This window comes from Oncorhynchus mykiss, chromosome 14 (genome assembly GCF_013265735.2).
Source record: "Oncorhynchus mykiss isolate Arlee chromosome 14, USDA_OmykA_1.1, whole genome shotgun sequence".
NCBI lineage: Eukaryota > Metazoa > Chordata > Actinopteri > Salmoniformes > Salmonidae > Oncorhynchus > Oncorhynchus mykiss.
This window is the reverse complement of record NC_048578.1, coordinates 33,524,339-33,550,079: the sequence shown is the minus strand read 5'-3', so window position 1 is coordinate 33,550,079 and position 25,741 is coordinate 33,524,339. Positions and strand designations below refer to the sequence as shown.

Here is a 25,741-nt window from a genome sequence, read left to right as displayed (position 1 = left end):
ATCTAATTAAATAACTTCGAGTTGCTCAATCTGTTAACGGCTCTTTAAATAAATGATCTTTCATCAAAAAACTATTTCACCACCACATATGAAACAAACAGCTACGTCACCCACATTCAAGAACAGACCATTCTCAATAAATAATCCCCTTCAGAGGACCTATGATCTGGAACTCACTCCTGCCTGATTTTGACAAGCTATATCCGTCAATTGTTTCAAAACATATATTCAAGAGGCTCCTACTGTCAGTCACAGCTTAAAATCCCCAATAGCTGTCTTTCTATCTGCGAGGAAAGGGTGCAGCAAAACGTAGGGTGAATAATTTCCCACGAATGTGTTCATCATCCCCAAGATGATAGCTAACATCTAAAAACATCAAAAACGTCCTCTCTCCCGCTAGTAAACTACATTCACAGTACATGTAGCCCTGTAGACTGTCTCCATTTTTAGAAAATAATTTTGTAAACAGTTAGTGTATCCAGATATCCCTGATCTCTCCTCCTCTCCTCTCCTCCTATCATCAAATGGGACAGCTGACAGGGGAGAGAGGGAGAAACAGGGCTGGTGAGCCCAGTGGACGGCTGCAGGGTTCTGGGCTGTTGATAAGTCTCTCCTCTCTCCTGGCTGTGCTTCTTATTCAGACTAGCCTACCCAGTCTGGGTACTCCCTCTCAAGCCTCTACTCTCCACTCTGTCCCTCTCCAATCTCTCTTCTCCACTCTGTCCCTCTCCAGCCTCTACTCTCCACTCTGTCCCTCTCCAGCCTCTCCTCTCCACTCTGTCCCTCTCCAGCCTCTCCTCTCCACTCTGTCCCTCTCCAGTCTCTACTCTCCACTCTGTCCCTCTCCAGCCTCTCCTCTCCAACTTGTCCCTCTCCAGCCTCTACTCTCCACTCTGTCCCTCTCTAGCCTCTACTCTCCACTCTGTCCCTCTCCAGACTCTACTCTCCACTCTGTCCCTCTCTAGCCTCTCCTCTCCACTCTGTCCCTCTCCAGCCTCTACTCTCCACCCTGTCCCTCTCCAGCCTCTCCTCTCCACTCTGTCCCTCTCCAGCCTCTACTCTCCAGTCTGTCCCTCTCCAGCCTCTCCTCTCCACTCTGTCCCTCTCCAGCCTCTCCTCTCCACTCTGTCCCTCTCCAGCCTCTCCATTCTGTCCCTCTCCAGCCTCTCCTCTCCAACTTGTCCCTCTCCAGCCTCTATTCTCCACTCTGTCCCTCTCCAGCCTCTACTCTCCACTCTGTCCCTCTCCAGACTCTACTCTCCACTCTGTCCCTCTCCATCCTCTCCTCTCCACTCTGTCCCTCTCCAGTCTCTACTCTCCACTCTGTCCCTCTCCAGCCTCTCCTCTCCACTCTGTCCTTCTCCAGCCTCTCCTCTCCACTCTGTCCCTCTCCAGCCTCTACTCTCCACTCTGTCCCTCTCCAGTCTCTCCATTCTGTCCCTCTCCAGCCTCTCCTCTCCACTCTGTCCCCCTCCAGCCTCTCCTCTCCACTCTGTCCCTCTCCAGCCTCTCCTCTCCACTCTGTCCCTCTCCAGCTTCTCCTCTCCACTCTGTCCCTCTCCAGTCTCTCCACTCTGTCCCTCTCCAGCCTCTCCATTCTGTCCTTCTCCAGCCTCTCCATTCTGTCCCTCTCCAGCCTCTCCTCTCCACTCTGTCCCTCTCCAGTCTCTCCACTCTGTCCCTCTCCAGCCTCTCCATTCTGTCCCTCTCCAGCCTCTCCTCTCCACTCTGTCCCTCTCCAGCCTCTCCATTCTGTCCTTCTCCAGCCTCTCCATTCTGTCCCTCTCCAGCCTCTCCTCTCCACTCTGTCCCTCTCCAGTCTTTCCACTCCGTCCTTCTCCAGCCTCTCCATTCTGTCCTTCTCCAGCCTCTCCATTCAGTCCCTCTCCAGCCTCTCCATTCTGTCCCTCTCCAGCCTCTCCTCTCCACTCTGTCCCTCTCCAGTCTCTCCACTCTGTCCCTCTCCAGCCTCTCCATTCTGTCCTTCTCCAGCCTCTCCATTCTGTCCCTCTCCAGCCTCTCCTCTCCACTATGTCCCTCTCCAGTCTCTCCACTCTGTCCCTTTCCAGCCTCTCCATTCTGTCCCTCTCCAGCCTCTCCATTCTGTCCCTCTCCAGTCTCTCCACTCTGTCCCTCTCCAGCCTCTCCTCTCCACTCTGTCCCTCTCCAGCCTCTCCATTCTGTCCCTCTCCAGTTTCTCCTCTCCAGTCTGACCCTTTTCGCAATAAGGCACTAAAGTAAAACTGCAAAAAAATGTGGCAAATAAATTAACTTCATATCCTGAATTCAAAGCATTATATTTGGGCCAAATCCAACATAACACATCCCTGAGTACCACTCTTCATATTTTCAAGTAAGGTGGTGGCTGCATCATGTTATGGGTATGTGTGTCATTAGCAAGGATTATGGAGTTTTTCAGGATGAAAAGAAACGGGTTCATCATGGATCTAATGTTATTGATATTTTAGATAAAACCCCCACTAAATGATTCAGAATATGAATAATCATAATAATAATCAGAGGGAGGGAGGAGGGGGAGGGAGGAGAGGGAGGGAGGAGAGGGAGGGAGGAGAGGGAGGGAGGAGAGGGAGGGAGGAGGGGGAGGGAGGAGAGGGAGGGAGGAGAGGGAGGGAGGAGGGGGAGGGAGGAGAGGGAGGGAGGAGAGGGAGGGAGGAGAGGGAGGGAGGATAGGAGGAAAGGCGGAGAGATGTATCCTGAACCAGAAAGAGAGACTTCAAATGCAAAGAAGTACAAAAGGTTAGACCGTAGCTCACTGCAATCCATTGTGCATCAAAAAACATCAGTCCCCCAGCTCTTGTCAGTGTGTTTGGGTATGGTGCTGGGTAAGGAAGGAGAGCCTCCTACAGCAGAGATTACAGGCTTTTTGCATAAAGGGAGAGCCTGACAAAAGCAATGACAGGCTGGGTGTGAGATAGAGATAACCTCCAAGGAGAAGAAGGGCTCTCGGAGCGTCCTGCCGAACTTCAGATGAAGAGAGAGAGAGAGTTCACCCTGCACACCCTAATTGACAACCAATGCTTTGTTGATTTAAAAAAAGCCTTCGACTCAATTTGGCATGAGGGTCTGCTATACAAACTGATGGAAAGTGGTGTTGGGGGCAAAACGTACGACATTATTAAATCCATGTACACAAACAACAAGTGTGCGGTTAAAATGGCACAAAAAAACACACATTTCTTCACACAAGGCCGTGGGGTGAGACAGGGATGGAGCTGAAGCCCCACCCTCTTCAACATATAACATATATATAACATAACATACATATGGGGCGGAAAATTGAAAATAAGAATTTGTTCTTAACTGACTTGCCTGGTTAAATAAATATATCAACGAACTGGCGCGGCCACTAGAACAGTCTGCAGCACCCGGTCTCACCCTACTAGAATCTGAAGTCAAATGTCTACTGTTTGCTGATGATCTGGTGCTTCTGTCACCAACCAAGGAGGGCCTACAGCATCACCTAGATCTTCTGCACAGATTCTGTCAGACCTGGGCCCTGACAGTAAGTAAGTAAGACCAAAATAATGGTGTTCCAAAAAAGAAAAAAGTCCAGTCGCCACTACAAATTCCATCTAGACAGTGTTGCCCTAGAGCACACAAAAAACTATACATACTTTGGCCTAAACATCAGCGCCACACCATTGTAAATACAACCCATATTTATGCTTATTTATTTTCCCTTGTGTACCCTTAACCATGTTTACATCGTTGCAACACTGTATATATACGCAATATGACATTTGTAATGTCTTTATTGTTTTGAAACCTCTGTATGTGTAATGTTTACTGTTAATTTGAATTGTTTATTTCACTTTTGTATATTATCTACCTCACTGGCTTTGGCAATGTTAACACATGTTTCCCATGCCAATAAAGCCCCTTGAATTGAATTGAGTCACAGAGAGAGAGAGAGAGAGAGAGAGAGAGAGAGAGAGAGGGAGGGAGGGAGAGAGAGAGAGAGAGAGAGAGAGAGAGAGAGAGAGACAGAGAGAGAGAGAGAGAGAGAGAGAGAGAGAGAGAGAGAGAGAGAGAGAGAGAGAGAGAGAGAGAGAGAGAGACATAGAGAGAGAGAGAGAGAAAGAGAAAGAGAAAGAGAAAGAGAGAAAGAGAGACAGAGACAGAGACAGAGACAGAGACAGAGAGAGAGAGAGAGAGAGAGAGAGAGAGAGAGAGAGGGAGAGAAAGAGAGAGAGAGAGAGGGAGAGACAGAGAGAGAGAGAGAGAGAGAGAGAGAGAGAGAGAGAGAGAGAGAGAGAGAGAGAGAGAGAGATCCCAATTGATATTCTGGACGTAGAGTGGTGTACTTCAATGACAAAGTAAAGCCCCTTCCATTGCTGCATAACAAATACAGGTAGGTAGTCCTGCCTAACACTGTTGAATAATGACATATATACAGGTAGTCCTGCCTAACACTGTTGAATAATGACATATATACAGGTAGTCCTTCCTAACACTGTTGAATAATGACATATATACAGGTAGGTAGTCCTGCCTAACACTGTTGAATAATGACATATATACAGGTAGGTAGTCCTGTCTAACACTGTTGAATAATGACATAAATACAGGTAGTCCTGCCTAACACTGTTGAATAATGACATATATACAGGTAGTCCTGCCAAACACTGTTGAATAATGACATATATACAGGTAGGTAGTCCTGCCTAACACTGTTGAATAATGACATCTATACAGGTAGTCCTGCCTAACACTGTTGAATAATGACATATATACAGGTAGTCCTGCCTAACACTGTTGAATAATGACATATATACAGGTAGTCCTGCCTAACACTGTTGAATAATGGCATATATACAGGTAGTCCTGTCTAACACTGTTGAATAATGACATATATACAGGTAGTCCTGCCTAACACTGTTGAATAATGACATATATACAGGTAGTCCTGCCTAACAATGTTGAATAATGACATATATACAGGTAGTCCTGCCAAACACTGTTGAATAATGACATATATACAGGTAGGTAGTCCTGTCTAACACTGTTGAATAATGACATAAATACAGGTAGTCCTGCCTAACACTGTTGAATAATGACATATATACAGGTAGTCCTGCCTAACACTGTTGAATAATGACATACATACAGGTAGTCCTGCCTAACACTGTTGAATAATGAAATATATACAGGTAGGTAGTCCTGTCTTACACTGTTGAAAAATGAAATATATACAGGTAGTCCTGCCTAACACTGTTGAATAATGACATATATACAGGTAGTCCTGCCTAACACTGTTGAATAATGAAATATATACAGGTAGTCCTGCCTAACACTGTTGAATAATGACATATATACAGGTAGTCCTGCCTAACACTGTTGAATAATGACATATATACAGGTAGTCCTGCCTAACACTCTTGAAAAAATGACATATATACAGGTAGGTAGTTCTGTCTAACACTGTTGAATAATGACATATAAACAGGTAGTCCTGCCTAACACTGTTGAATAATGACATATATACAGGTAGTCCTGCCTAACACTGTTGAGTAATGACATATAAACAGGTAGTCCTGCCTAACACTGTTGACTAATGACATATATACAGGTAGTCCTGTCTAACACTGTTGAATAATGACATATATACAGGTAGTCCTGCCTAACACTGTTGAATAATGACATATATACAGGTAGTCCTGCCTAACAATGTTGAATAATGACATATATACAGGTAGTCCTGCCTAACACTGTTGAATAATGACATATATACAGGTAGGTAGTTCTGTCTAACACTGTTGAATAATGACATATATACAGGTAGTCCTGCCTAACACTGTTGAATAATGACATATATACAGGTAGTCCTGCCTAACAATGTTGAATAATGACATATATACATGTAGGTAGTCCAGTCTAACACTGTTGAATAATGACATATATACAGGTAGTCCTGCCTAACACTGTTGAATAATGACATCTATACAGGTAGTCCTGTCTAACACTGTTGAATAATGACATATATACAGGTAGTCCTGCCTAACACTGTTGAATAATGACATATATACAGGTAGTCCTGCCTAACACTGTTGAGTAATGACATATAAACAGGTAGTCCTGCCTAACACTGTTGACTAATGACATATATACAGGTAGTCCTGTCTAACACTGTTGAATAATGACATATATACAGGTAGTCCTGCCTAACACTGTTGAATAATGACATATATACAGGTAGTCCTGCCTAACAATGTTGAATAATGACATATATACAGGTAGTCCTGCGTAACACTGTTGAATAATGACATATATACAGGTAGGTAGTTCTGTCTAACACTGTTGAATAATGACATATATACAGGTAGTCCTGCCTAACACTGTTGACTAATGACATATATACAGGTAGTCCTGCCTAACACTGTTGAATAATGACATATATACAGGTAGTCCTGCCTAACACTGTTGAATAATGACATATATACAGGTAGTCCTGCCTAACAATGTTGAATAATGACATATATACATGTAGGTAGTCCAGTCTAACACTGTTGAATAATGACATATATACAGGTAGTCCTGCCTAACACTGTTGAATAATGACATATATACATGTAGGTAGTCCAGTCTAACACTGTTGAATAATGACATATATACAGGTAGTCCTGCCTAACACTGTTGAAATAATGACATATAAACAGGTAGTCCTGCCTAACACTGTTGACTAATGACATATATACATGTAGGTAGTCCAGTCTAACACTGTTGAATAATGACATATATACAGGTAGTCCTGCCTAACACTGTTGAATAATGACATCTATACAGGTAGTCCTGTCTAACACTGTTGAATAATGACATATATACAGGTAGTCCTGCCTAACACTGTTGAATAATGACATATATACAGGTAGTCCTGCCTAACACTGTTGAATAATGACATATATACAGGTAGTCCTGCCTAACACTGTTGAATAATGACATATATACAGGTAGTCCTGCCTAACACTGTTGAATAATGACATCTATACAGGTAGTCCTGTCTAACACTGTTGAATAATGACATATATACAGGTAGTCCTGCCTAACACTGTTGAATAATGACATATATACAGGTAGTCCTGCCTAACACTGTTGAATAATGACATATATACAGGTAATCCTGCCTAACACTGTTGACTAATGACATATATACAGGTAGTCCTGTCTAACACTGTTGAATAATGACATATATACAGGTAGTCCTGCCTAACACTGTTGAATAATTACATATATACAGGTAGTCCTGCCTAACAATGTTGAATAATGACATATATACATGTAGGTAGTCCAGTCTAACACTGTTGAATAATGACATATATACAGGTAGTCCTGCCTAACACTGTTGAATAATGACATCTATACAGGTAGTCCTGTCTAACACTGTTGAATAATGACATATATACAGGTAGTCCTGCCTAACACTGTTGAATAATGACATATATACAGGTAGTCCTGCCTAACACTGTTGAGTAATGACATATAAACAGGTAGTCCTGCCTAACACTGTTGAATAATGACATATATACAGGTAGTCCTGCCTAACACTGTTGAATAATGACATCTATACAGGTAGTCCTGTCTAACACTGTTGAATAATGACATATATACAGGTAGTCCTGCCTAACACTGTTGAATAATGACATATATACAGGTAGTCCTGCCTAACACTGTTGAATAATGACATATATACAGGTAGTCCTGCCTAACACTGTTGAATAATGACATATGTACAGGTAGGTAGTCCTGTCTAACACTGTTGAATAATGACATATATACAGGTAGTCCTGTCTAACACTGTTGAATAATGACATATATACAGGTAGGTAGTCCTGCTTAACACTGTTGACTAATGACATATATACAGGTAGTCCTGTCTAACACTGTTGAATAATGACATCTATACAGGTAGTCCTGTCTAACACTGTTGAATAATGACATATATACAGGTAGTCCTGCCTAACACTGTTGAATAATGACATATATACAGGTAGTCCTGCCTAACACTGTTGAATAATGACATCTATACAGGTAGTCCTGTCTAACACTGTTGAATAATGACATATATACAGGTAGTCCTGCCTAACACTGTTGAATAATGACATATATACAGGTAGTCCTGCCTAACACTGTTGAATAATGACATCTATACAGGTAGTCCTGTCTAACACTGTTGAATAATGACATATATACAGGTAGTCCTGCCTAACACTGTTGAATAATGACATATATACAGGTAGTCCTGCCTAACACTGTTGAATAATGACATATATACAGGTAGTCCTGCCTAACACTGTTGAATAATGACATATATACAGGTAGTCCTGCCTAACACTGTTGAATAATGACATCTATACAGGTAGTCCTGTCTAACACTGTTGAATAATGACATATATACAGGTAGTCCTGCCTAACACTGTTGAATAATGACATATATACAGGTAGTCCTGCCTAACACTGTTGAATAATGACATATATACAGGTAATCCTGCCTAACACTGTTGACTAATGACATATATACAGGTAGTCCTGTCTAACACTGTTGAATAATGACATATATACAGGTAGTCCTGCCTAACACTGTTGAATAATTACATATATACAGGTAGTCCTGCCTAACAATGTTGAATAATGACATATATACATGTAGGTAGTCCAGTCTAACACTGTTGAATAATGACATATATACAGGTAGTCCTGCCTAACACTGTTGAATAATGACATCTATACAGGTAGTCCTGTCTAACACTGTTGAATAATGACATATATACAGGTAGTCCTGCCTAACACTGTTGAATAATGACATATATACAGGTAGTCCTGCCTAACACTGTTGAGTAATGACATATAAACAGGTAGTCCTGCCTAACACTGTTGAATAATGACATATATACAGGTAGTCCTGCCTAACACTGTTGAATAATGACATCTATACAGGTAGTCCTGTCTAACACTGTTGAATAATGACATATATACAGGTAGTCCTGCCTAACACTGTTGAATAATGACATATATACAGGTAGTCCTGCCTAACACTGTTGAATAATGACATATATACAGGTAGTCCTGCCTAACACTGTTGAATAATGACATATGTACAGGTAGGTAGTCCTGTCTAACACTGTTGAATAATGACATATATACAGGTAGTCCTGTCTAACACTGTTGAATAATGACATATATACAGGTAGGTAGTCCTGCCTAACACTGTTGACTAATGACATATATACAGGTAGTCCTGTCTAACACTGTTGAATAATGACATATATACAGGTAGTCCTGCCTAACACTGTTGAATAATGACATATATACAGGTAGTCCTGCCTAACAATGTTGAATAATGACATATATACATGTAGGTAGTCCAGTCTAACACTGTTGAATAATGACATATATACAGGTAGTCCTGCCTAACACTGTTGAATAATGACATCTATACAGGTAGTCCTGTCTAACACTGTTGAATAATGACATATATACAGGTAGTCTTGCCTAACACTGTTGAATAATGACATATATACAGGTAGTCCTGCCTAACACTGTTGAATAATGACATATATACAGGTAGTCCTGCCTAACACTGTTGAATAATGACATATATACAGGTAGTCCTGCCTAACACTGTTGAATAATGACATCTATACATGTAGTCCTGTCTAACACTGTTGAATAATGACATATATACAGGTAGTCCTGCCTAACACTGTTGAATAATGACATATATACAGGTAGTCCTGCCTAACACTGTTGAATAATGACATATATACAGGTAGTCCTGCCTAACACTGTTGAATAATGACATATATACAGGTAGTCCTGCCTAACACTGTTGAATAATGACATCTATACAGGTAGTCCTGTCTAACACTGTTGAATAATGACATATATACAGGTAGTCCTGCCTAACACTGTTGAATAATGACATATATACAGGTAGTCCTGCCTAACACTGTTGAATAATGACATATATACAGGTAATCCTGCCTAACACTGTTGACTAATGACATATATACAGGTAGTCCTGTCTAACACTGTTGAATAATGACATATATACAGGTAGTCCTGCCTAACACTGTTGAATAATGACATATATACAGGTAGTCCTGCCTAACAATGTTGAATAATGACATATATACATGTAGGTAGTCCAGTCTAACACTGTTGAATAATGACATATATACAGGTAGTCCTGCCTAACACTGTTGAATAATGACATCTATACAGGTAGTCCTGTCTAACACTGTTGAATAATGACATATATACAGGTAGTCCTGCCTAACACTGTTGAATAATGACATATATACAGGTAGTCCTGCCTAACACTGTTGAGTAATGACATATAAACAGGTAGTCCTGCCTAACACTGTTGAATAATGACATATATACAGGTAGTCCTGCCTAACACTGTTGAATAATGACATCTATACAGGTAGTCCTGTCTAACACTGTTGAATAATGACATATATACAGGTAGTCCTGCCTAACACTGTTGAATAATGACATATATACAGGTAGTCCTGCCTAACACTGTTGAATAATGACATATATACATGTAGTCCTGCCTAACACTGTTGAATAATGACATATGTACAGGTAGGTAGTCCTGTCTAACACTGTTGAATAATGACATATATACAGGTAGTCCTGTCTAACACTGTTGAATAATGACATATATACAGGTAGGTAGTCCTGCCTAACACTGTTGACTAATGACATATATACAGGTAGTCCTGTCTAACACTGTTGAATAATGACATATATACAGGTAGTCCTGCCTAACACTGTTGAATAATGACATATATACAGGTAGTCCTGCCTAACAATGTTGAATAATGACATATATACATGTAGGTAGTCCAGTCTAACACTGTTGAATAATGACATATATACAGGTAGTCCTGCCTAACACTGTTGAATAATGACATCTATACAGGTAGACCTGTCTAACACTGTTGAATAATGACATATATACAGGTAGTCTTGCCTAACACTGTTGAATAATGACATATATACAGGTAGTCCTGCCTAACACTGTTGAATAATGACATATATACAGGTAGTCCTGCCTAACAATGTTGAATAATGACATATATACAGGTAGTCCTGCCTAACACTGTTGAATAATGACATCTATACATGTAGTCCTGTCTAACACTCTTGAATAATGACATATATACAGGTAGTCCTGCCTAACACTGTTGAATAATGACATATATACAGGTAGTCCTGCCTAACACTGTTGAATAATGACATATATACAGGTAGTCCTGCCTAACACTGTTGAATAATGACATATGTACAGGTAGGTAGTCCTGTCTAACACTGTTGAATAATGACATATATACAGGTAGTCCTGTCTAACACTGTTGAATAATGACATATATACAGGTAGGTAGTCCTGCCTAACACTGTTGAATAATGACATCTATACAGGTAGTCCTGCCTAACATTGTTGAATAATGACATATATACAGGTAGTCCTGCCTAACACTGTTGAATAATGACATATATACAGGTAGTCCTGCCTAACACTGTTGAATAATGACATCTATACAGGTAGTCCTGTCTAACACTGTTGAATAATGACATATATACAGGTAGTCCTGCCTAACACTGTTGAATAATGACATATATACAGGTAGTCCTGCCTAACACTGTTGAATAATGACATATATACAGGTACTCCTGCCTAACACTGTTGAATAATGACATATGTACAGGTAGGTAGTCCTGTCTAACACTGTTGAATAATGACATATATACAGGTAGTCCTGTCTAACACTGTTGAATAATGACATATATACAGGTAGGTAGTCCTGCCTAACACTGTTGAATAATGACATCTATACAGGTAGTCCTGCCTAACACTGTTGAATAATGACATATATACAGGTAGTCCTGCCTAACACTGTTGAATAATGACATATATACAGGTAGTCCTGCCTAACACTGTTGAATAATGACATATATACAGGTAGTCCTGCCTAACACTGTTGAATAATGACATATATACAGGTAGTCCTGCCTAACACTGTTGAATAATGACATATACACAGGTAGTCCTGCCTAACACTGTTGAATAATGACATATATACAGGTAGTCCTGCCTAACACTGTTGAATAATGACATGTATACAGGTAGTCCTGCCTAACACTGTTGAATAATGACATATATACAGGTAGTCCTGCCTAACAATGTTGAATAATGACATATATACAGGTAGTCCTGCCTAACACTGTTGAGTAATGACATATATACAGGTAGGTAGTCCAGTCTAACACTGTTGAATAATGACATATATACAGGTAGGTAGTCCTGTCTAACACTGTTGAATAATGACATATATACAGGTAGTCCTGCCTAACACTGTTGAATAATGAAATATATACAGGTAGTCCTGCCTAACACTGTTGAATAATGACATATAAACAGGTAGTCCTGCCTAACACTGTTGAATAATGACATCTATACAGGTAGTCCTGCCTAACACTGTTGAATAATGACATCTATACAGGTAGTCCTGCCTAACACTGTTGAATAATGACATCTATACAGGTAGTCCTGCCTAACACTGTTGAATAATGACATATATACAGGTAGTCCTGCCTAACACTGTTGAATAATGACATCTATACAGGTAGGTAGTCCTGCCTAACACTGTTGAATAATGACATATATACAGGTAGGTAGTCCTGCCTAACACTGTTGAATAATGACATATATACAGGTAGGTAGTCCTGCCTAACACTGTTGAATAATGACATCTATACAGGTAGTCCTGCCTAACACTGTTGAATAATGACATCTATACAGGTAGTCCTGCCTAACACTGTTGAATAATGAAAGAATGACAACAACAGAAATGTGCTGTTGGGTGTTTGAGGGTAGAGTTTTAAATATTATCTAAGTGAAGAGTTTTAAATATAAACTAAGTGTTCACTGTGTTGGTAGAGTGATGAAAGCAACTTGCAATGCCAGGGGATGAATTCAAAGCCTGCGCTGCAGTTCTAAGGCCGGTGGACAGAGGATCTGCATCCCAAACGTTACCCTCTTCTCTACTGTATAGTGTACTACTTTTCACCAGAGCCCTATGGGGACTATATAGAGAATAGGGTGCCATTTAAGATGCATCCTTGGTGCCATCTGTCTAACCTGACTTAGAATCGATACAGATTAAGGGGCTGTTTAGAATGAAGAGTGACATTTATTTTGACTCTGCACTTTAATCAAAGGTCCTTTACTAGATGTGTTTTAATGGCTCCTTCAGTTTGGTTCATAAGCAACTACATGCAGCTTAAATGTTGATGGAGAAGGATATTTTTTACTAATGATCCACACCCTTGCAAGCCCACACACACACACACACACACACGCACACACACACACACACACACACACGCACGCATACGCACACACGCACACGCACACACGCACACGCGCACACACCAGCGCCCATTTACACACACGAGCGCACACACGAGCGCACACACGAGCGCACACACGAGCGCACACACACACACACACACACACACACACACACACACACACACACACACACACACACACACACACGCGCATAAGCCTTTGTTCTGTTCTTGTCATTGCATCATGCGGCAGTCCTCAGTAGAATAGAACAGTATGGGGCCAAACAGACTGTAGACAGAGAAAGGCCAGCCCAATGTAAGAAGGAATTATCTCTCTCTCTCTCTCTCTGTGTGTGTGTGTGTGTGTGTGTGTGTGTGTGTGTGTGTGTGTGTGTGTGCGCTCGTCTTGACCAACCTGCATGTCGGAGTGCTCCAGAAAGCTTTTCCTCCCTCCATCCCTTCCTCCCTCCATCCCTTCCTCCCTCCGTCCCTTCCTCCCTCCATCCCTTCCTCCCTCCATCCCTTCCTCCCTCTGTTCCTTCCTCCCTCATCCTTTCTTCCCTCCATCCCTTCCTCCCTCCCTCTGTTCCTTCCTCCCTCCATTCCTTCCTCCCTCCATCCCTTCCTCCCTCGTCCTTTCCTCCCTCCCTCCATCCCTTCCTCCCTCCATCCCTTCCTCCCTCCGTCCCTTCCTCCCTCGTCCCTTCCTCCCTCTGTTCCTTCCTGATGATGATGTAGCTATCTGTCTCTACAGAGATGATGTAGCTATGTATGTCTGTAGAGAGATAATGTAGCTATGGCTGTCTGTAGAGGGATAATGTAGCTGTGTCTGTCTGTGGAGAGATAATGTAGCTATGGCTGTCTGTAGAGGGATAATGTAGCTGTGTCTGCCTGTAGAGGGATAATGTAGCTGTGTCTGTCTGTAGAGGGATAATGTAGCGGTGTCTGTTTGTATAGAGATAATGTAGCTATGTCTGTCTGTAGAGAGATAATGTAGCTGTGTCTGTCTGTAGAGGGGTAATGTAGTTATGTCTTTCTGTATAGAGATGATATAGCAATGTCTGTATGTAGAGAGATGATGCAGCTATGTCTGTCTGTATAGAGATTATGTAGCTTTGTCTGTCTGTATAGAGATGATGTAGCTATGCCTGTATGTAGAGAGATCATGTAACTATGCCTGTCTTCAGAGATTTAATGTAGCTATGTCTGTCTGTAGAGGGACAATGTAGCTTTGTATGTCTGTAGAGAGATGATGTAGCTATGTCTGTCTGTATAGAGATAATGTAGCTATGCCTGTATGTATATAGATGATGTAGCTATGCCTGTATGTATATAGATGATGTAGCTATGCCTGTATGTATATAGATGATGTAGCTATGTCTGTCTGTATCGAGATAATGTAGCGTTGTATGTCTATAGAGAGATGATGTAGCTATGTCTTTCTGTAGAGGGACAATGTAGCTTTGTCTGTCTGTAGAGAGATGATGTAGCTATGTCTGTCTGTATAGAGGTGATGTAGCTATGTCTGTCTGTATAGAGATAATGTAGCGTTGTATGTCTGTAGAGATGATGTAGCTATGTCTGTCTGTATAGAGATGATGTAGCTATGTCTGTCTGTATAGAGATAATGTAGCGTTGTATGTCTGTAGAGATAATGTAGCTATGTCTGCCTGTATAGAGATAATGTAGCGTTGTATGTCTGTATAGAGGTGATGTAGCTATGTCTGTCTGTATAGAGATAATGTAGCGTTGTATGTCTGTAGAGATGATGTAGCTATGTCTGCCTGTATAGAGATAATGTAGCGTTTTATGTCTGTAGAGAGATGATGTAGCTATGCCTGTCTGTATAGAGTCTGATCCTCACCCCTCTGGTCTGATTCTCACCCCTCTGGTCTGATCCTCACCCCTCTGGTCTGATTCTCACCCCTCTGGTCTGATCTGACATGATGGATGACTCATAACAGGTTGTATTGGAACACACTGAGCCAGCTACTGTAAGGCCCTCCGTTACAGTTTTACTCAGTCACTTTGGTGCATTTTTCACATCATCCCTAACATATGCAAAATAATAAGTGCATTTCTCAGAACAATTTGTACAAACTGCGATATACAATAGATATGTTTCTAAAGCTAGTCAGTCACTAAAAATCCTTAGTACATCTCTCAAAAGTAAATATTCATGCCAATGATCATGTCAGTGTCATCAGAAGGATAAGTCATTGAGTCATTGTTCACGAACAAGGTCGTCAAAATGTTTAGGCATGTTGTCAATGTAACTGTGTACTTTGACAGTACTACCTGATGTAAACTTAGGCTACAGTTTGGATGACAGCTACTGTATTGAAAATGCACAAGGCTGCACTTCTATGGCATATATCAATTTCAACAGTACTATTTACATATTACTGTATGTGGGTTTGTGGGATTGAAAGAGACTGGACAACCCAAGGGGCACAAAGGAAAAAAAACTAAATTAGAAAGAAACACAGGAAACCACCCCTAAGGCACAACTTGCCCGCAGCACTGTTGTGCTGTCTCTACACATCCAGACGTTCCTGTCTGTCGGCCCACATATTCTCATCCACATCACACCGGATATTTTCCCTTCCAATGCAACGTGGAAAGAATCTTTTGGAATGCCTTATCCATCCTCTGCAGGCGTCTACTGTGATGTCCTCACATGCTGCATCCATTGCAGCCAGCAGGGTCATCTGTGTGTGTGGCTAACGATCGTACACCTTCCACCTCCATGCTGAAAATAACTTCTCAATTGGGTTAAGGAATGGTGAATAAGGTGGGAGGAATTCTATGAGCATCCTCGGGTGGGTCACAAACCATTGCCTTATGATGTTTGATCGATGGAAACTCACATTATCACAAATGACCACATACTTTGGCAAATCCTCTCTAAACAGACCCCTCTCATCATCAGGGATGAGAGCCCTGTAGAGAGTCTCTAAAAGGTTGAGTAGATGCTGGGTGTTGTATGGCCCTATAAGGGGGATATGGGTTAGGACACCATGCTCCGAAAAAGCAGCACACATGGTGATATTTCCTCCCCGTTGGCCTGGCAAATCCACAGTAGCTGTGTGACCGATGATATTCCGACCCCACCTTCTGCATTTGGTCAGGTTGAAGCCAGCCTCATCCACGTATACAAAGTTGTGAGAGGGTTCACTTGATTCCAACTCCATTATACGCTATATCCCAGAACACACAGTTGAATTTGTTTTGGTAAGGAGGAGTGACATAAAATGTACATATATTGCATGTTCCTTCCACAGCAATGGAAATGTGTGCAGTTTATGCTTACTGTACTATGTATCACTATAAAATGTTGCTGTAAAGTAGTTACATAGATATATGTTTTACCTGTACATACTGGTACCGTAGCTCCTTAACTCTGTCCTCATTCCTTTGGAATGGTACACGGTACAGCTGTTTCATACTCATCTGGTTTCTATGCAGCACCCTGTCGATGGTTGAGATGCTAACCGTATGGATGTTTTCAAAGACATCGTTTTCTTCTATAATGGCCCTTTGTATTTCCCTGAGTCTCATGGCATTGTTTGCTCGGACCATGGTGCAAATAGCCTCCTCCTGTTGAGGTGTGAAAAGGCGTCCTCTGCCACCGGTTTGAGGGAATCTTGCAGTCCCATGTGGGGAAAAATACAGTGATGCATCGCACACTTTCACATAAACAAAAACTATGCGAACACACATTTTACTGTAAAACATACAGGTGGGTGCATGTAAGGTGCAGTATGTATCTGTATAGAGTATATCTCTGTATGCTGTGAAATACAAGTGGACTACTGTAATATGAAGCATTATAGGAAGTATACAGTATACTGCTTATATACAGTAACAGTGCACTGTACATTGGTGGACAGACCTGTTCTCTCTTCGTTTGAACTATTGAGGACACGGTTGATCGCCCAATATTCGGCTGCACCCTTCGACCCGCCTCAGCCATTGTAAGGCCATGATTGACAACATGGTCTACAATAGTGGCCCTTATGTCATCAGATTATGCGCCTATGTCCTCTTCTGCCTCTTCCTCTTCCACCACACATCCTTGCTCCTCTTCTTCCTCCTCTTGGCTGTTGACCCTGTTCGTTTCCTGGGTCATCCATTATTGGAAAATTGCAACTCTGTGTTGTGGTCTGTCTATATATGCTTGCCAATTGATTCTTCATGAGATGCACCTTTGAGCAATTTAGACAACTGGTTGATTGTTCGTTGAACTAACACTTTACATTCCTTCATGAGAGAGGGTCAATTTCACCTGCATGATTCATCAATTCACGTTTTTGTACAAAAGGTCTAATAGAAATGTGTAAAACTATGCTTGACAGTTTATGACAAATAGTTCAGCAATTGTGCATGTAATGGCTTATGCAAGGAACTAATGCCTAGATGTTTTGAGGGGTAAGACTATTCAACAGAGAACCATCTACTATATTTTGATCAACATGACATGAGCAATTGACAATGTGGAAAAAAGCTGACACTTGTACATTATCAATTGCAATTTGTTCAAAGGAATAAGACATTGCTTTAATGATGTGCACAAGTGACTAGATGATTTGGAATTTGTACAAGTAGTATCAAGAATTGCACTTTTGATCTAAGAAATGATCCAAAGCGACTGAGAAAAACTGTCAAAGTTAAAAAGTCAAAGTTAAATGCTTTTGTTTATCAACGGTGATGTGTCGGAGACAATAGACATTACAGTCAGACAGGGGCAGTATATTAATTAGGGACATTGATGGGTGTATCTGTTGTTTAGAATGGATGAGTCCCACTCCGCTCACAAAGCCACAGGGCTCAATGTGTGTGTGTGTGTGTGTGTGTGTGTGTGTGTGTGTGTGTGTGTGTGTGTGTGTGTCTGTCTGTCTGTCTGTCTGTCTGTCTGTCTGTCTGTCTGTCTGTCTGTCTGTCTGTCTGTCTGTCTGTCTGTCTGTCTGTCTGTCTGTCTGTCTGTCTGTCTGTCTGTCTGTCTGTCTGTCTGTCTGTCTGTCTGTCTGTCTGTCCTGCTGTTATTGTATTTCCCACAGCATCTATGTGTTACTTCAAAGCAGAGTTGGTGTGCTGTTTACTCTGCTTGAGAACACTGGGAGTGTCACCCCCTTGACATGATTCATGATTCATTTAACTTCAAGACTTATTAAGAAATATGGCGGTTATACCTAAGTGCTGCCTTCAGTTAATAATCCAATACACCTTATGCTCTTCAAATCTTTGAGCTGGCAAAATTAAGTCCTTGACTGTTTCAGTATTTGAACCTAAAGTGACCCTTCTGGGGAAGCCCAGACAATTGGATCTTTGACACCACTGTAACAATGCCTCTGATTGGTGTTGCCATATCAACAGCTTGTTCATACTCTTACCCTATAGGCTATTGACAATAGGCCCATTGGTCCAATTGACTGTTGCCAACTGGCCCACTTCCTGTACTCCTCTAGCTCCTAAATTGTTCGTTGCTATCCGGAATCCTTGGGACATCCCTACCCCATTGAAGTTTAATTTTAAAATGGTAAGGTTTAAGTTAAAAGTTAGGTCAAGGTTATTGTTGTGTTTATGGTTAAGGTAAAGGCAGGGGTTATGTTTAGGCTTAGGGATTAGGGGGCAGGGACATCCCATGGATCCCAGATAGCATTCAGATAGCATTCTAAATTGAACCTGTATTGTAGTTGTGAGAGAATCCACTCTACAGTACACACTACCACTTGGGAGCAGTTCTCTCTCTTCATTGGCCCAGACCAGGATTCAGAAGTTTGGAGTTTGAAACTGTGTTGCCAAAATGAACCCAGCGGCATTGAATAATTAAATTGTTGCTTATTATAGATAGCTAGAAGTCCTCTCTTCACTCCTACAGATTGTATAGCAGGCATACTAAGCCTAACCCCAGGCACCGTACTGGGAAACCGGGGAACTCTCATCTGTGTCCTCTTCTGATGTGTTCTCTCTCTCTCTCTCTCTCTCTCTCTCTCTCTCTCTCTCTCTCTCTCTCTCTCTCTCTCTCTCTCTCTCTCTTTCTCTCTCTCTCTCTCTCTCTCTCTCTCTCTCTCTCTCTCTCTCTCTCTCTCTCTCTCTCTGTGTGTTCACTTAATGGTGTATAAATTCGTATATGGGTCATTACTATGTTATCAACGCTTGACTTGCTAGACTTCTGCAGGCCGTATGCCACCAAGTATGTGTAATGTTACTGTCTAATAATAACTGTGCATCTTTTGTTCCTCATGAGTATGCACAGGCCTAAAAGATTTCATGAACTTACCAGCAGACATACCGCTATATCTTCCAAGATATCTATAAACACTTCAAGATGGCTTGAGGTGTCCTGCATCAGATCTCTGAGGTACCGAAACAGAACAACATCTGTACAATGGACTTTGATGTCTCATCTCGTATTTCTCTTCTCCTCTCCCCCCCCCCCCCCCCCCTCTCTCCGTCTAAACAGCGATCCAAAATAGCAGTCTATGAGAAAATGTGGTCATACATGAAATCGGCCGAACCGTCAGTGTTTGTCAAGACCACACCAGACGGGGTGGCCCGGGTACGAAAGTCCAAGGGCAAGTTTGCTTTCCTCCTGGAGTCCACCATGAACGAGTACATAGAGCAGAGGAAACCCTGTGACACCATGAAAGTGGGCGGAAACCTCGACTCTAAAGGATACGGTGTGGCCACGCCCAAAGGCTCAGCATTAAGGTGGGTGGGATAATATAACGATATTCTCCTTGTTGTTATAGAATTCCACCTACCCTGATGTCTTGTGTTTGGCCCTTCTTCTTCTTCTTCTTCTTCTTCTTCTTCTTCTTCTTCTTCTTCTTCTTCTTCTTCTTCTTCTTCTTCTTCTTCTTCTCTTCTACCTTATTGTTTTTGGAAAGAACCCAAAGAGGTAACGGTATCATATCTTTTATTGTTCTTGGATACCGAGGTTGGTTTAAAATGGTGATTTATGGGATGTTTATATTTGTATGTGTGTTTTATTGTTGTTGTTTCCTAAACCTAAGCGGAATCCATTTCAGGGTGTTAGAGTTTAACAAATCATTTCAACGTCTCTCTTCCTCTGTTTCTTCTCTCGTTCGACCTTTCCTTCTGTCCTGTGTGCTGTCCTTCTCAACCGTTGTGTTATCACTTTGAATGCTTTTACCAGCTCAGCGGCGTTTCCATGTAGCCTTTAAAAAGCTGCACTGTCACTTGTTATGGATGTTAATTGCACGGTGTTTGCTGCTGTTGTTTTTCCTCTCAGCGATGATGACTAGTGTCCCCGTCCCGCACACTTCAGTTTCTAAACTACCTAACCCCTCATGACTCCTGTCCAATATTTACCACTATGTCTGCTCTTCATCTAAGCCTTACTGATCTATCTAGCTCATGTTCGTCAAACAATTTGTCATTTTCATACCTAGATCATTTTTATAATAGATATAATAGTTCATAATAATATTACCAATAACAATAACCACTATTGGTGGTAGTCTAACTACCATTATCAACGATTATCATTATCGTTATAACTACTACTACACGATACTACTACTATAGTACTACTATACTACTATTAACTATGCATTAGATTTCTCACGGACCTGTGCATTTTCTTACAAGTTATGTTTTATCGTTTCAAGAAATGCTGTTAACCTGGCAGTGTTAAAACTGAATGAGCAAGGCCTGTTGGACAAATTGAAAAACAAATGGTGGTACGACAAGGGAGAGTGCGGCAGCGGAGGAGGTGACTCCAAGGTCAGCCTCGATGTCACCAGATCGGGTACCATGGTGCAGAGTAATCGGCAAGGCTGTTAATAATACTCGATAGGAATCATTGATTATTGATTAGATTTATATTATAGCGCTTTGATTTTCTAACGCGCTTTGTTAGCTACAGTACAACCCAACCCAAAACAAATGTTGAGGCCCAACCAGGCTCAAAGGTAGCCTTTCTGTCATTTCCCAGACTCTGACCAGTCTATGGAACGAAAGATCAAACTAAGAACCTTTACTTGGCTAACACACAGAGAGGAAGATGAGGTAGCATGAAGTATAGTAATGGAGATGGACTGGTAAGGCTAAGAGCTAGCATGAAGTATAGTAAAGGAGATGGAGTGGTAAGGCTAAGAGCTAGCATGAAGTACAGTAAAGGAGATGGACTGGTAAGGCTAAGAGGTAGCATGAAGTATAGTAAAGGAGATGGACTGGTAAGGCTAAGAGGTAGCATGAAGTATAGTAAAGGAGATGGACTGGTAAGGCTAAGAGGTAGCATGAAGTACAGTAAAGGAGATGGACTGCTAAGGCTAAGAGGTAGCATGAAGTATAGTAAAGGAGATGGACTGGTAAGGCTAAGAGGTAGCATGAAGTACAGTAAAGGAGATGGACTGCTAAGGCTAAGAGGTAGCATGAAGTATAGTAAAGGAGATGGACTGGTAAGGCTAAGAGGTAGCATGAAGTACAGTAAAGGAGATGGACTGGTAAGGCTAAGAGCTAGCATGAAGTGTAGTAAAGGAGATGGACTGGTAAGGCTAAGAGCTAGCATGAAGTACAGTAAAGGAGATGGACTGCTAAGGCTAAGAGGTAGCATGAAGTACAGTAAAGGAGATGGACTGGTAAGGCTAAGAGCTAGCATGAAGTATAGTAATGGAGATGGACTGGTAAGGCTAAGAGCTAGCATGAAGTACAGTAAAGGAGATGGACTGGTAAGGCTAAGAGCTAGCATGAAGTATAGTAAAGGAGATGGACTGCTAAGGCTAAGAGGTAGCATGAAGTACAGTAAAGGAGATGGACTGGTAAGGCTAAGAGCTAGCATGAAGTACAGTAAAGGAGATGGACTGGTAAGGAGATGGACTGGTAAGGCTAAGAGCTAGCATGAAGTATAGTAAAGGAGATGGACTGCTAAGGCTAAGAGGTAGCATGAAGTATAGTAAAGGAGATGGACTGGTAAGGCTGAGAGGTAGCATGAAGTATAGTAAAGGAGATGGACTGCTAAGGCTGCTGGGTTGTTTTGACAAAGACAGTTGTGTGAGGAAGGATACAGATCTGTGGACCAGTGTTTGGTTGAGTGTTTGACAAGGAGGAAGTCTAGTTATTTTCACTGCTTCTCAGTGATGGGAGGGATGCGAGGAGGATAGCGTTGTCCTGCAGTTGGAAAAGGAGGAGATGGATTTAACTCTGTCTTTAACATCTGCAGGGCAGCAGACGATATCTGTCACGTGTTATATGGGGCATAGAGAAAGTAGAGCCAGTGTGAGGTCTATTTATATATAACAGTATCTCTGTCATATTGGATGGATCTCTGACTAAAATATATCTGTTGTAAGTTATATATTATATGATAAGTATGTATTTTATAAGATACCTTTCATAAATAGTTTATCACAAACTATTTATGAAAACATGGCATCTAGATGCCAGAGACTGCCGCCTTCCTCTTGTGAAGGCCATGTCTGTATTTCATTCCATTATTCTTGTCTGTCAGACACAACATGGCTTCAAAGCTGCTCATGTCATACAGCTGCTTCTCTGGACATCCCATGCGACTGGCCTAGAGAAGCCATGCTGGGCTCTAGAGCCCGTTGGCTGAAACCCCCCCCCCCCAAAATGGCTGCTCAGCTGAGGCAGCTCAGCTCAGATAGGCGAGGCGAACAGCGGAGTCTTGAGGGGACTAAGCATTATGGGCAAACGTGAGAATTCTAATCTGAAAGAGAAGGTGTGGTACCACTACATTCAATTCAATTGAGATTTTATACACGGTGGAACTGCCCCTATAATTGGTTGCTTTTTCATAATGATTTTAGCAAAAAAATCTATACAATTGTAGGTGGTGTCAAAAGTTTTCAAACAATTTACCACTTGATTGCAACATTTACAACCAAGAGCCAGAATTGAGACCAATAACCATTGTGATAATCAGGTTTCTTTCTCTTCCGCTTGCTATTCTACTCTCGTCACAAGACATGGCTGTATCCATCCTGGGAATAGGTGATGCAATAAGAGTGTGTTTCACTTAGCCTTGTCATCTTGGTATCAACATACTTACACTGTGTTCCATGAAGCTTGCATCATGCTATTTTAAAGAGGGCATTGACATTTGGTACAGTTTAGATCAATTGAATGACTAATGACTCAGTAGTGACTCAAGCAATGAATTAGGTCAGCTAAGTGGCTTGATTACAGACAATCTGTGGCAGATACTGTGGTTTACAGAAGGTGTCATGACTTAATAAGGTCATTTGACATGAATTCTCAGGAACTGCAATGCTACACCAATATGACATGTTGAAAATAGCATCGTGGCTAACGTCTCTATAATATCTAGTAATGTCCAACCAAAACACCTGACCTTTCTCTCTCTGCTTCTCTGTTTTATCTCCATAATGTACACAAATACTTGTCCTATATTTTTGATATACGGTTGCAAAATTTCACGAACTAAAAAAAGTCCCAGTAAATAAACAATTCTAGGATTTCCCAGAAATCCCTGTTTGAGGATTCCTTCTGGCAGGGTTCCATTCCTTGCTTATTCTCCCCCTTATTCAGGGAATACTCCCATAGGGGTTTCTGGAAAACCTGGTAATTATGGGAAATTCACAGGAATTTTGCAGCTCTATTTTTCAACCTTGCATTTGTGCTAATAATCTGTGCTGTATAGTCAGTATGCTGAGTGATGTTGAGGCCTGCTCACAGCTGTGATGGCTGCGTTAGAAGAGCATGTTTCTCTGCCTTTCATCTGGACCTGCTCAGGTATGTATGGTTTTCCATCCTTTCAGGGTCATGGATCAACGTTTTGATCCAAATGTGAGCTTACCATACATTCATACATGAATTAGCATTTGGACCTCCACTGCTCTTAACCGTTCACCGTGCACACCTCAAGGTCTGGTGTTTATCTCTGATGAGCAACGGCATCGTCGCAGAAAGACGGACAGTGTGTGAACTTTGGTGATCATCTGTTGTGTTCAAAGTTTTTTTTTCTCTCAGTATCTCTCAATAAGTCTGACGTCTCGGCTCTACGGGAAACTGTGGGAAAAGCCAGCTTACCTGGACTCATCCTTCCTGAGCATCCTGCCCCCCCCCCCCCCCCCCCCCACACACACACACACACCCTTTCTCTGATCACCTATAATCCTGAGGCACACACCACATCACTGATCACCTAGATCGGGTTTCAGGCTCCAGCATCACGTAGCATGTTAACAGATTACTGCATTATTGATCAATGTTTTCACAGTCACCCTATTACCATTGGCCATGAGGGAGATAATATTCTACACGGAGTTGTAATCTTCTTGTCTCCTGCTGATTATGTAATGTATGGCGACATAAAGGTCCACATTGTGGACATTGTTCACCAGTGGGGACATTGTTCACCAGTGGAACCCGAGACATATATTAACCATTCATCATATTTAACAAACCTAATTAGTTACTATAGGGGCTGAAGAGGAGGGCACCACCCGTCTGTTTCTATAGGGGCTGAAGAGGAGGGCACCAGCAGTCTGTTTCTATAGGGGCTGTAGAGTAGGGCACCACCAGTCTGTTTCTATAGGGGCTGAAGAGGAGGGCACCACCCGTCTGTTTCTATAGGGGCTGTAGAGTAGAGCACCACCCGTCTGTTTCTATAGGGGCTGAAGAGGAGGGCACCAGCAGTCTGTTTCTATAGGGACTATATAGAGCACAACCAGTCTGTTTCTATAGGGGCTGAAGAGGAGGGCACCACCAGTCTGTTTCTATAGGGACTATATAGAGCACCACCAGTCTGTTTCTATAGGGGCTGTAGAGTAGAGCACCACCAGTCTGTTTCTATAGGGGATGAAGAGGAGGGCACCACCAGTCTGTTTCTATAGGGGCTGAGGAGGAGGGCACCACCAGTCTGTTCCTATAGGGGCTGAAGAGGAGGGCACCACCAGTCTGTTTCTATAGGGGCTGTGGAGGAGGGCATCACTGTCTGTTTCTATAGGGGCTGTAGAGTAGAGCACCACCAGTCTGTTTCTATACGGACTATATAGAGCACCACCAGTCTGTTTCTATAGGGGCTGAAGAGGAGGGCACCACCAGTCTGTTTCTATAGGGGCTGTAGAGTAGAGCACCACCAGTCTGTTTCTATAGGGACTATATAGAGCACCACCAGTCTGTTTCTATAGGGGCTGTAGAGTAGAGCACCACCAGTCTGTTTCTATAGGGGATGTAGAGTAGAGCACCACCAGTCTGTTTCTATAGGGGATGTAGAGTAGGGCACCACCAGTCTGTTTCTATAGGGGATGTAGAGTAGAGCACCACCAGTCTGTTCCTATAGGGGCTGAAGAGGAGGGCACCACCAGTCTGTTTCTATAGGGGATGTAGAGTAGAGCACCACCAGTCT

General features: G+C 42.0%; 1 protein-coding gene across 3 annotated transcripts in view; it reads left to right on the top strand.

The window, feature by feature from the left end:
* LOC110487786 (glutamate receptor 3) overlaps positions 1-25,741 on the top strand; it is a 254,309-nt gene that overhangs the window by 203,329 nt on the left and 25,239 nt on the right. For 2 of the 3 annotated variants that reach the window (XM_036943366.1, XM_036943368.1), the window contains exon 13: positions 19,847-20,094. In XM_036943366.1, coding sequence (XP_036799261.1) covers positions 19,847-20,094 — 248 coding nt within the window. Of the gene's footprint in view, positions 1-19,846; positions 20,095-21,017; positions 21,133-25,741 lie in introns of all 3 variants that reach the window. The other variant, XM_036943367.1, reaches the window with a different exon arrangement.